This window comes from Fulmarus glacialis, unplaced genomic scaffold, assembly GCF_000690835.1.
Source record: "Fulmarus glacialis isolate BGI_N327 unplaced genomic scaffold, ASM69083v1 scaffold13664, whole genome shotgun sequence".
NCBI lineage: Eukaryota > Metazoa > Chordata > Aves > Procellariiformes > Procellariidae > Fulmarus > Fulmarus glacialis.
The window spans coordinates 14,075-27,249 of NW_009206161.1; the positions used below are offsets into that span (position 1 = coordinate 14,075).

The following is a 13,175-nucleotide window of genomic DNA, read 5'->3' on the forward strand; positions in this document are numbered from 1 at the left end:
AATTCTAATGCATACATGTTTCTAGTGCAGTCCAGAAAACAATGACCATGAGCTTTTAACTATCTTAACAGTGCAATACCTGGCCCTGTTACATTATTTCTTTCACATGACCTCACTCAGTCTCTCGATGTTTCAGATCCCCATTTAGAAACTGAGGTTACATCCTCGCTTTACAAGGAAGTTGTCAAGAAAAATCCGTAAGTTCTCAGGAAACTATTACATCATTGTGATAAAGACAATGAAGTACTTTGAGAGAACATATGCAAGTGGCAGAAAGTACAAATTCTACTTAGCAAACCACGCTAATCATTATTGCACCTGAGCAAATATCAGCATGAACCAGTCATCATTTAATAGATCATCAGCATAATTCTCTTTTCTTATCTTTTTCCCGAGTATTAGCGAATTGCATCCAAAATCTCACCTATACCTACCACACTCCGGCTCCATCTCTAGGGGAAAGATAGGCACAGCTCCAGAGCCTGTGGGTGCTCTCACGTTACTGGTTTCTTTTGGTACTTTGGTCATTGGCAATTCAAGTTTGCTTTTCTGGTTAAAGCAGAAGGAGGAAATCTTTCTCTGAATTTTCTCCGGCGCCTCACCCTTAGAAGTGGCTGCATCTGGTTATTTAAAAAAAAAAAAACAAACAACAAAACCCAGCATACAAAACGGTATAATGCAGAACACAATACACAGACTCTGCAAAACACAATTAGCAGTAAGTTCAGTAAGTTCTTATTGTATAAGAACAAAACAACTTGAATAACTATTTTTTTATGCCATACTGCTTGGTTACAGAAGTTTCTGATGCTAACACATATTATTACTGAAAGGGACTCTTTATATTGAAATAGTTCTGTGGCAAATTCTTCCTAGACACAGTGAATCTTGATGCACTCTTGTCCCCACCCCACTTAGGTGCAAAAATTTTCCCTTCACCCCAAACCCACTTAACAGTTTAAAGAAGATGGCACTTTAATTTTCTTCTTGTTTCCTTGCACTTCCCCATCTCACATTGCCTTCTATCTTACACTTTTTTAAACTCAATTTGGACATGGCCAATTGCTTTGATCTTCGTTTACACACATAGTGCAGGGAGGCCCCAGCCTACAGGTAAGGCTCTTGGACACTACCCATCACAATAATAAATAAGATTCTAAACTTCAGACAAATGTTCATTCCCAACCTTGTACATGGCTGTTTTCTCCCTTAGTGCACCAGCTCTCCAAACTCAGAGGGTTCCCTTCACCTTGCACCTGCTGTTGCAATTGCTTCTCTCCCTCGCCACACACCATTCCAGTCAAATCTTTACACATCTGTTTGAACTGCTCTTTGTGATGAGGGCGCACAAACATGTAAAACCCTGTCCAAAAGAAAATACAGTCAAATGCATAGGAAAATAAATGCCTGACCATGGAAGACTCCTTGCTTTGGAGGGGAGAAATTCTTTGGAAGCTGAACAATATCAGCCATATTCCTCAGAGTATCTTCAGGTTGATGGAACACTTGATGCTTTTGTTGATTTTATAATTATGGGGTTTTCCTTGCCAGAAGACAGATGAGTATTTAGTATTGAAAATAATCTCAACTAATCTCAAAATTCTTCTGTTCTCTACAGCCAAGCATAAATATCTGATCCAGCCCTTCACCTGACAACTGATGGAGGGAAATCAGGTATATACACAATATCTGAAAAGACTTTCTCAAAAAGGAAATCTCTTGTTACTGTTTGCTTGACAGGGATTCACAACACATACAGAAATTCTAAAAAAATCCCAATTACGACTTACTGCCAAACACAGACAATTCTACCACAAAGTCCTCTAAGGTCAAAACATTTGCTCAGTAAAAATACTGACTCTTTGTGAGAAAGAATGCTCAGGGGGAGATTATGAGTCACAGTGCCACATAATTCATTTCCCTCCCACTTTTCACCATGTCAAGATTAATCTGACTAGTTAATGAACCAGAAAAAAGTTATTTCTAAAAATTTGGAGACTATGACATCTATTCAAGGTCAATGGAATACTTATTGTTATTTCCTAAAGACAACAAATGAAACTACATCAGCATTTCCCAGCATACACTGTATGCATCATTTCTTGCAGAGCAGTTCACACCAGAGACATGAGAGAAGGTGGAACTGATGTGTTACATAGCACAGGACAAGATGTCTCCATCAAGGCATCAAGACCAGCATATAATCCCTTTTCTTTTTTTTTTCCTTTATTCTTTTTTTTCAACAATAAAGCCCAATTTCAGATTTTGAAAACTTGTACCTTCCTAAATCCTTTCATCATTAAATCAATGAAAGGAAAAAAACCCCAAACAAATCACTTCTGAGAAAATAAATATCAGCTTGAAATTTCTAGATTATTATGAATGATAAAGACACTAAATTATGACACAGTTCCATAACTATTCCCAGGTAAAGCTTTGTAGAAGAATAGTGAATCAAAAGTGTGATTGCTTATCCCAAAACCTGGAAGTGATCTAAGAGCTTAGCACCAGTAGAGTAATCAATGGTCATAAAACCAAAATTGAGTCAGTGCAATAGTCAGCACTGTCTTTTCTAGAGAGCAATCACTTGCAGTAATTGAGGAGAAAAAAAGATAATGAAATCATTTGACTGAAGTTAGCTTGACTGAAGGTTAGGACTGGAATTACTCAGGTCTTATCAAATGTTTTTAATGGACAATTTCTAACTGAACAGAGATAACATTTTATAACCTTGACTTTTTTTACTCTCTGACTGACATTCATTTAACAGAACTTCCCTGCTGCTCCATTTATCTGGTTTGCTGAACCAAAAGATGGGAGCGGTGAAGTTTACCAATGCTAAAAGTTTTTCCTAAAAGTGGAGAATTTGCAAACTAATGACCAGGGAAAGTTTATTGCTCACATGAGATCACAGCACTTACATCTTCTTTTCAGCTAAATAATAGTGGTTTAAAAAAACATCCCTTACTTTGTAGAAGATGAAAGTCTTCGGGCCTCTCAGTGGTGAGGGCTGCTATCACTGATATCATAGCATCATAGTTATCTGTCTTCTTGTAAGCTAACAATGCTTCATAGAAACGGCTGTAAGTGCTTTTGTTCAAAGCCCTTTTCACATCATTGAGATAGGTACCCCTGAGGACCTGGTGGTGATCTCTCCTAGAGCTTGAAGCTTTTTCAGCCTCTTTCCTTGGAGCTCTGCCATTCTGGCCTGAGAAACAAAGAACACATGTGAGCAGGGCTTGGGGAGGAACAGAGACAAACAGGTCACTCCTTAGTATCAATTTCTCTTTTCATTCAGAAGAGGGTTCCTGGACTACTTCAAAGCGGTGGAGCCAACACTGCCTGCACACCCACACACCTCCCTCTGGCATGGCCTTGGGCAGAGCCAAGGCCTGCTCCTGGAAATGGCAACTGAGTAAATTAATTCTGGGGATCACTTTTAGCATCTTCTGGAGTTTTTTGATCTTTTTAAATGGAGAAACATGTCAAATGGTCACTAGGGAATGAGAAAAAGGCAACACAGAAGCCACTGTGCATGGAGGTCAGCAATAAATCAGGTTTTGTGCTATGCTGAAGGAGTAGAAGCATTTTAAGCAGAAGGTTTAACCAACTATGCTGGCCTGACACATGGGCAAGTAAACTGTTGAGAGCAATTTTAAAGAACAGATTTCTCACCCCTTATTAATAAAAGGAGAAAAGGAGTGGGGGTGTGGGGGGGGTATGTATGTGTGTTTCCCAACAGGAAAACATAGTATCAACAAAGAATAACTAACCTGAACTAACACACAAGATAGCACAAAAGCAATGTAGGAGTACAACAGAAGGTAGGAGCAGCTATGAACATCCTGCTAAATTCCAAGTGGACTTCTGTTCAAAATGTCAGTCTTTGATTTCTGATACGTTTTAGAGGAAAAAGTTCTGTTTTGCATATTACAGGCATGCAAATATGGATGAAGTATATGATAAGAATCTGATTTAAATTAACCAGCCACATCTTACAGTATTTAGACCTTTATTCTTCACTAAACTACTTTTAAAGGAGTTAAAGAAGATAATGAAGTTTTAAAAGATGGGCTTAGTTCAATTTCCTGAAAGGGGAAAAACATGGGTGTGAATTTTATAATCAGTATCTTTTATTGCATATCATACAGCTTTCTGCACTTTCACAGGAGCATACTCTACTTAAGGAGTGAGCAACAGAAATAATACATGCATTTATTGCTATTATTTTCTTAATTACTTTTAGTGGAAACAAGTTTCTGTGAAAATCAATTTCATGGACCTCAGGACAAAATAATTACCAAAGATTCTGTTTTGTTCAAATGTTCTTAAAATACAAAACAAAACAGGAAAACAAATCAAAAGAAACAGCATGGCTTCATACAAGAAAAGCTTTTAAAGCCTTCCAGGAAACATTGGCTATTTATTTATTTATTTATTAAAAGAAAGGATTAGCCTTTGACTATTCTTTACCCTCTAAAAAAAAGACTTCTAAGCTGTCCAACTATCCTACTCATTTCCTTGTGAGAAATACAAAAAATTCTCAGCTGTTTTCAGGAAGATCTGTAATCAAATCATAACTGAGCCTTTGACTTCAAAAATAAATACTGGACAGCATGAGATTAGAGGGATGCATACAGAGATTACGTGCAATTGTGAGAATACATTTGCTAGTCTCTGTTTCTGCAGAAAAAACAGACTGTCCACATGAGGAGTATGCACATTACTAATAACAGGAACTGTTTTCTTCTTCATACCTGGATTCATACTGACCTAATTTAAAATTACATTCCTTAAATGGCTCTCTTTCATGAACCCTGGACAAACAGGAAGCCCAGCAGTCTTGTGCTCAACTCACCCTTTCCCTCACTGACGTATGTCTCCAGTGCAAACTTCTGACTTTAGTTGGTTTCTTTCATATCCACCTTGATTTAATTTATTGGCTTTTGTGGTTTGTTTTGTACAATCCTTGCTGAAAATTCTGAATTACCATCACTCCTACCTACAGACAGTGAGCCACTGTGCTAGCTGAACACAAAAAACATTGGTTCCCACCAGGAGAATCTACAGTCAGTGACGAAATGAAACATAACATGTATTACCTTGGGACTGTGTTTTTATTTAATATGAATTGTACCTGCACTACTCAGTCCTGTTGTCAAGTGGAATCCTCCCCGGTTCAAGTGGAGCCCAGGGTTTAGCTGAGTGCACAAGTCCTTTGAGAATGCTGTTTTCTGCTGAGTCCGTTTTTCTTCTGTTAAATCAAACCAGTCCATTAACAGTGAACTTAGGGAAGAATGAAAATAGAATGGCACACTTTAAAGTACACCATTCTATACTGAAAAAAACTGAAGATGTAGATGTATTTCTCTGATAAGAGGGGATGAGCTAACACCCTGCTTTTTGTAGGACCTCATTGTTCCAGAGTTTCAAAGATTTCACAAGCTCTGCAAGAACATGATTACCCTCTATAAACTGTTCTAGTGGCACTATGTGGGTAGCCAAGAAGTCAGAGGAATACAAACAAAGTTTTTAAATCCACAGACTAGATTCAAGATTTAAATAGATCTGTAAAATCCCCTTTTGAAATAAAATGGCATCATTACTAACTACACCGTAACTAATGCTCAGGCATTTGTGTGTGCTTATGGGAAGGCAAGCAAGAGGATCATGCAGAGCAGAGACTTAGCTCAATATTGATTAAACTATATTACTTTCCACCCTTACATTTCTACATATGAGATGCGTCTTGCTCTACGATTGGACAATGTTCATCAAACGATACAGCTGCCTGCACAGTGCTGAAACAAGCTCCTCACCTATTTTCTTGGCCAGTATCTCTCTCTCTTCTCGCAGGAGGCTGTGCTCAGGTTTGTAGCCACAGCCCACTCCAGTCAGATTGCAACACGCTTCATCAAACTGTTTTTTATGTTGAGGTCGAACAAACTGGTAAAATTCTTTCATTTGGGGGGGGGGGACGGGAAGAAAAAAGAAAAATCAGTCCACAACAGGTAATAAATGCCACAGAAACCTACAATGGCAGGACTTCTAGGTTAGGTAATATGAAGATAAAAAGTGCTGCTAAGTAACTTAAAATCTAAATGTCGTTATCTAATATTAAATATTAGATACAATAAGCACAGTTATAAGTTACATAAAGGTCAGCTATCATGAAAACTTCCAGCAATATTATTACCAGTAGATAATAACTGTAATTTTTCCCACTGTAAATATGAAGTAGCTTACCTCTTAGTGAAACAGGTACTTGCAGCAAAAGGTCATGAGCTACCTCATAAACCGTGGGGTCAAAGTATCTGCCAGGCTGATACTTTGAATAACTGATATACTGTTAATTTTACACTTCGTCTTTCTTACTTACCATAAAATGCTTGCCAACCAAAAGCCTAAACATCAAATGAACCTTAGGTTTCAGGTGCCTGTCATTTTTGAAAACTAGACTTAGGCCTTAATTAGGCCATCAAATATTTTCTTATTTGTATAGTAAGATCAGCAAATTAGGAACAGACTGTGGCTACTATTAGTAATAAGCTTCCCATTCCTTAACCTTAAAATTAACCTTAAACAATTTACAAGATGGGTAACTACGCTTTTTTTATTTTAGTAGATGAAAGAAGTCACAAAAAAATCTGCCCATTTGCTCACAAGTTGAGAGGGAAAGGAAAATTCACAGAGAAAACACTGTTAAACTAGAAGAAATGTTGGTGGGAGTCCGGTTCCTGTAGTTGTTTAAAGTCAAGAAAATACCAGCTAAACTAGTAAACTATCCACGCTTGCCCAGATCACTTGTTTTATACTCACCATTATTTAAATAGAAAGTTTCTCTAGATATTCTGTCTACTTATTTACTGCTTTAACACTGAACCCTTATGAATGCATATATCCAACTCGCACAACCACACTCTTGATCTTACCTCCTAAATCACCGGGAATAAGCTATACTACTTTTAGGCAAAATTTAAATAAACACAAGCTTCCATAGAATGTGATTTTTTTCAGGCCTGTCAAGATGCAAACTAACTAATGTGATAATTAGATTGAGAACATTTTCGGTGTGATCTGGGGATATAAAGTGATGAATGTTAATTATTATCATCCTGATTGATCTGTAACTCAAATACAAAACACTTACCTCTGAAATACCCAAGTCTACTTAAAAAGACAAAGGTCACATCATATAAATATACTAGGAAAGTTGTCATACCTCGTAACAAGATATGCTTTTTTTCATCCTCTACAAAGAGGGAGCTCATTTGACATAACATAGCATGGAAGTCATCTGTCTTCTTGTAGTGCTGAAGAGCCTTAGAGAAGATATCATAGTTCTGTTGGCTTAGGGTCTCCTTCACTGTTGCAATGTACAGCGTAGCTCGGGCCTTCTTTGGCTCCGTCAGGTCTGCTTTCTTATCAGCTTGCTGCGAAGACAGGAAGGCTTTTCAGTAAATAGTATGACTTGATGAGTTACTCTCACATGAATTCAGATGGAAGCAATATATTTACAATTCCGCCAGCACACAGAACAACGAATGCTTTCACTAACAGGTTACTGTCTCTTGCAATTTTTGTAGCCACCCCCATATCCATGTGTTATTTCCCAAAAAAGCAAAACAGATTCAGTGCCATGGAATAAACACAAATCTAACTGGCCTACCTCCTGAAAACGTCCGATTAACTGAAAAACATAAATCTCTGAAGCAGGAGATACAAAGAACAGAAGGCATTCAAGCATTTTAGTTCCTCTAAGACATTTCTTGAAGACACTACACACACGAGCAAGCTAGATTACTCTCTCACATTAGGAAACATTCTTCTTCTACAATCAAAAGCAGCAGGGACTTGAAAAAGATTCAGAACAACCCCTCCTTTATGAAAGTGACTGTGCATTACAATGTGCTCACACACTTTGAACATATAAGCTGTTGGGCCCTTGTCACATGTCTTCATGACAAAAAAACAGTGTCACTGGGGCAATCCCGAGACACATGTATATTGTTAATTTCCCCAGATGATTATTATATCTATTTCTAAAACATTAATCCCTCTAACATCTGTGAGCATTCATTCCCTCACAGAAGAGCGATGCTATTCACCTTCTCTGCTGACAAAACTGACTGCTTCAGAGGAATGTTCCTAGAGAAGGCAGCCAAGCCTTGTTGCACAATTCTATTCTTAGGAGAAGGCTTAAATAAGAGAAATGAGATTTACTCCAAACCTTGAGGGCTAGGCTGACTCATCATGACATCAGATAGCAAGAAACTGCAAACACAACCTTCTGCAATGAACCTGCTGCCTTCCTCACACCTTGAATATTATCAGCTTCAGAATCTGTGACTACTTTTATCAGTTTCATTTGCTAGGTGACTGGGAGCCAGACAGACAGACAGCACCCCGTTAGGACAGTAACTACTGGCACACACAATCACCCAGGGGATTCTCATTGCTTAAGAGTCACGATAAATTAACTAGCTGCATAATGAGTTAACTCAGTTTGGAGACAGGGCAAAACAGTAATGCACAACTGCAGGCATAACACACAACAGTGACCCACCACAGGTGGGGTTAGGATGCAATCGCTTACCCAAAACTGGTCAGTTATACCATTTGAGGCTCCACCAGCAGTTGGACTAGATGACTGTTGTAGGCCCCTTCCAACTGAACTATTCTATTCTACTCTAATCAAAAAGAACTAAACCATCCACCACACCTGGTCAATGGGAGAAGATGTTCACAAGGTAGTCAATGCCAGAAAACAATTCTTTTCACCTACTAGCCCTACCTGGACCTGTGCTTGATTGGGTTTGTGATGTTTAGATTTGAGAAAGAGCATGACAGAAATAGATTTCAGATGTGCATTGATGAATATTTACAGTTTGGAGAAAAAACATAATTGTTCTGGCATCAGTCATCTGTCTGCCTGGACATTTCCAATTCAAATTAAAGCAGTCTGCAGATCAAAGGGATAGCACAGACTCATGAAAACACATACTGTATTGCTGACTAGCTTTATTTTCTTCCTTCCTCCTTTCTGCTCATCTGTTAACCTCTTCTCATACTGAAGGGAAAGCGTTGACAGACGCTGTGCCTGTGAAGATGAAAAGAAAAGAAGAAAGGTCCAAAAAAAATGCTTTTCAAAGTTATTGTCCGTTTAATTTAGCTATTTCCAGTAGTAAAGCTTGTTAACCCAGTTTGTGACACCACTCAAGAAAGTGAAACAAATCAACCTAAATTATTGCATGATGAGTAGTAATGCCGAATATCGAAAGCGCACATGAGCTGACTTGCTGCTGAGTCGTTAAGACCATCGACTTATCTGACTTAAGGAACTATGCCAAAAGCAGTGCAAGCTGTGTTAACAAGATACTGTAGATGAGTTACCAAGTCCCTGGAGATGTGCCAGGCTTTCCAAAGAATAAGTTCTATGGTGTTTATGCCATGAAGGCCCATGGGTGATGGAGCTGATTTCTCAATCAGCTGAAACACAAGTTAAATATTTTCTATCCCTGCTCGTTTCTCCAAGTTTGTACATCCCCTCTATTTTGTACACATCTCCATCCATCTCCCTTAGGCCTCCTTAGATATTCCCCAGATACTCCTTACACCTCCACACTTTCCCTTAGGCATTCTTCCCCTAAGCAGACTGCTTAGGTATGTTGCAATAGGCATTCATAGTCATCAGCCAAACTGAGTCTGCAAGCCAGCAGTAAAATACTCCTGCTGATGGTAGCCAGGTAAGGGAGCTACCCCACCAACAACTACAAACAGGGATTTTGGGAAAGCAGGAAGAACACAGCCTAATCACCGATGTATTAAAAACACCAACCCAAGAGGAAAGAAAATGAACAGCACGGATGAAGCTTTGTTGATCTTAATCCAATAGTGGGTTTTTGATTCAGGTAAGATGTTCTGCAAGTCTGCAATATTCATTCTCTGAGCAAATAAAAGATTTTCATCTGAAAGTGCAAGTTCTAATTCATAAACACCCCCACACACCTTTTTTTAAACTCAATACCTGGTCAAATACCAAGTGCTGACACAGATTCCACCCAAGAGGAACTGTGTATCTACAAACCTCTCCTCTGAGAGCTTTCTGCTCTCCAGAGAGCATGGTTAACTTCCAGGAATCTATGTGGTCAGCAGCTATGGAGCACAACACAAGTCTGTACCTGTTGGTCATCTACTTGAATGTGGCAAGGAAACCCTCTGATTAAGCTTAATTATGAGAACTTGCAATTACCAGTGCTGATTACAGTGAGTTTTTCTTGAAAGAGGGTTGAACTGGTACTCTTAAATCAATGCCAAACTAATTTTGCTTTAGAGCCTACAATTTTTACTTATAAGCAAGTATTTTGCTACACCATTGCCATTACCTTTTCTTCTCCTGACAAGTCACTTTCCTCCTCTGCATCTTCGCTGCTCTTCTCATTGCGCTCCAACGCATCCAAGAGCCCAACACATTGCCTTCTAGGTGAGACGAGCTCTTGTTCATACTCCATGCATAGGCTGGATGCTCCATCTCCATTTACTGGCATCACAGCATAATACAGATGACAAATTAACATTCCACATTATCTCTTGCATTTTCTTTGACTTAGTAATACCTCAAAAATCTTAGGTAGCAATCCACAAAGATGTGTTGGTTTATTTAATCATCCACATCTTGCAAAACTGCATTATATGACTTCGTAAGAAAACTGCTTTGGTTAGTCACTCCCAAAATTACTCAAGCATTTGTTACCACAACCTGGTGGACTTCTCTCAAACTTTTCCTTAAGTGATGGTCATATTTAACCTCAAAATGGCTTAGGACCAATGGACAAAGACTCTTACTTCAACAGTTGTCTGTGTTTAACCTACTTTAGCTTTATGGATTTTCCAAAAACTGAGTTCCTGTTTTTAAGAGATTTTGGCAGAACAAGTTTTTTAAAGCCTACAATTCTCAATCACCCTCAGCTCCCAAGAATACATATTCTCACTAATCAGGATCCAAGTAGATTTGGTTTTAAATATAAGAATTTAGAGCTCTAGGCAGTGTTAAATTAGTATCAGTTTGCTACTTCTACAAGGCATTCTCTTCAAAATATATTTCCACTATTTTGTGAAATTACTTCAACAGTCAGTTACTAAGAAAAGTCACTATTTTGAGAAGAATGGAAGTATATTACACTATAAATTAAAAAGTCAGTACAAGAAGCTCTTTAGCCAAAACTATGATTACAGGTGCAGTTTGACGTTACAGCTAATGCAACACAACTGAAAATCTATATCAAAAGAGGCAATGCAGCTTCTTCCCTTTACCTCCAGCCATACATTCCAGCCCATCCTTTGAGATGGATCTATCAGTCACATGGATGAAAGGTAAATTGGTTCAGCAAGCTCATCTGCTTGCTCTGCAGTTGCACAATAGATGGATTCAAATCAAAGGAAGGAGCATAAGCACACGGTTGGAAGTTGAGGGAGAAAAAAGTGGTGGCCAAAGTAATCCCTTTCAATGACAACATGCAATCACACTGGCTTAGATGTAATGTGAAATCACCCTCACGCTCAGTCGTAACTATTTTGGAACCACAGTTTTAAACACAAACTTCATTGTTCTGTTCCAAAACAGCAAGCAACCTAGAGTGGAACATTCTGAAAGAATATCTTGAGTTTATTCTTTGGTATTAGCTAACCACAAATTTTAAAATTCTGTTTTGTTCCAAGGTCAATGCCCTCTTTCTGTTTTCTTAGTCAGATTACTGTGTGAGAGTCATTTATACAACAGGATGGAAGAAGGACATACGAAAGTCAGTTCTAGTCAGAAACAGACTTCCAGTTCTTATTTTTTAAACTATCTATGATATTCCACCAAACTCCTCCTGTTCTGCAGGACACCTTCTCAGGGCCCATCTGCCTCTTTGCTCTGTAGTTGCAACTGGTTCCCCCATTTTCTACTGCTGAGCTATGTCCCTTCTGATCAGACTTTTACATCGGTCTTTGAGCTCTCCTTGCTTTCTCTCCCATTCCAGTTTCTAGTCTCTTGCTCCTCCTCTTTTGGTTCAGCTTAAAACAAAAAAGTATATCTGTGAGGACCCAAACCTACCTTTTCTTTTCCTCTTCAAACTGGGAACATGGTCGTCCAAGTTTTTGGCTTTTTTCAGGGAGAGGATCTGCTCAGATGAAGCAGATGGTGCCATATCGCTTTCACTTAGGGAACCAGCAGAGCCAGAAGGGCATTGTGGCAGGGGTGGAGGCATCTGCAAGCAGTTTACAAAAAGTTACAGTAGGCAAAAGCTACTTTTCCACACCACTTTCTTTGCAACCAAAAAAATCCCAGCAACAACCCAAAGACATACCGTTTTTCCCAAATAACCCTTGACAGCAAGATTGCTAAGTGTTCTGGATTTATGTGCTTTTGAAAAAAGGGTGAAATAACTAGGAAGTGACACAGATAGATGAAGTGTAGTAAGCAGGCTCAGCACGAAGTGACCTGTGTAACAGAAAAAGGGTCATGACCCTGCTAAAGAACAATTGCTTCTTAACACTATCCCTGCAACATAGCTCTTTCTGGCAAAGCGCATTGGGTTGTGGTTCTTATTTACCATGAAACTCCTATTTGTGATCAGAAAAGATCATCAAGTCATCCAGTATCATCCATCGGTAACTTACTATTTGAACAACTTGTACTTGGCTAAAGAATCTTCCAGGAAGTCATCCAAGTCTGCATGTGAAATTTTAAGTGTTTATTTTAATCTTAATCTCCATTTTGGGGACAAAGAGTTCCCCATTCTGGCTTCCAGCCCATTTCTTGCTATGACTTTCTCCAGTCACTTAGAAAGTCTTTTTACAATATTACTTTTTAAATCAAGGACCTTTTACTGTGAAAAAGAGCTTCTTAATGTTAAGAGAGAAGCCATATTAGTAAAGATGACCCACTGATGAACCATAATAATAACTGATGGGTTGTCTCACTCTTTATACCAGTCAGCTTAGATTTAAATTTAAGGGTTTGACTGATTCTTCCACACATATACCCTCTCCCTGAGGGTGAGGTAGAAAGCTTTTGATGCTAACATCAGTTCCAATATTTGCATACCATCCAATGAAAGCTATGCTTATTTAGGAGGGACAGGAAAAGGAAGTTATTTTTGTGATCTAACCTAATGAGTTGCACAGCATGA

General features: G+C 38.6%; 1 protein-coding gene across 1 annotated transcript in view; it reads right to left on the bottom strand.

The window, feature by feature from the left end:
- Positions 1-434: 434 nt before the first annotated feature.
- Positions 435-13,175, bottom strand: part of RTEL1 (regulator of telomere elongation helicase 1) — a gene marked incomplete at its 3' end in the record, with an annotated part of 43,785 nt that continues 31,044 nt past the window's right edge. Inside the window, exons 25-33 of the mRNA XM_009575649.1 lie at positions 12,098-12,251; positions 10,386-10,540; positions 9,005-9,100; positions 7,223-7,433; positions 5,820-5,957; positions 5,138-5,254; positions 2,969-3,208; positions 1,187-1,363; positions 435-620 (exon numbers count right to left, since the gene is read on the bottom strand). Of these exons, the coding sequence (XP_009573944.1) occupies positions 435-620; positions 1,187-1,363; positions 2,969-3,208; positions 5,138-5,254; positions 5,820-5,957; positions 7,223-7,433; positions 9,005-9,100; positions 10,386-10,540; positions 12,098-12,251 (1,474 nt within the window). The remainder of the gene's footprint in view (positions 621-1,186; positions 1,364-2,968; positions 3,209-5,137; positions 5,255-5,819; positions 5,958-7,222; positions 7,434-9,004; positions 9,101-10,385; positions 10,541-12,097; positions 12,252-13,175) is intronic.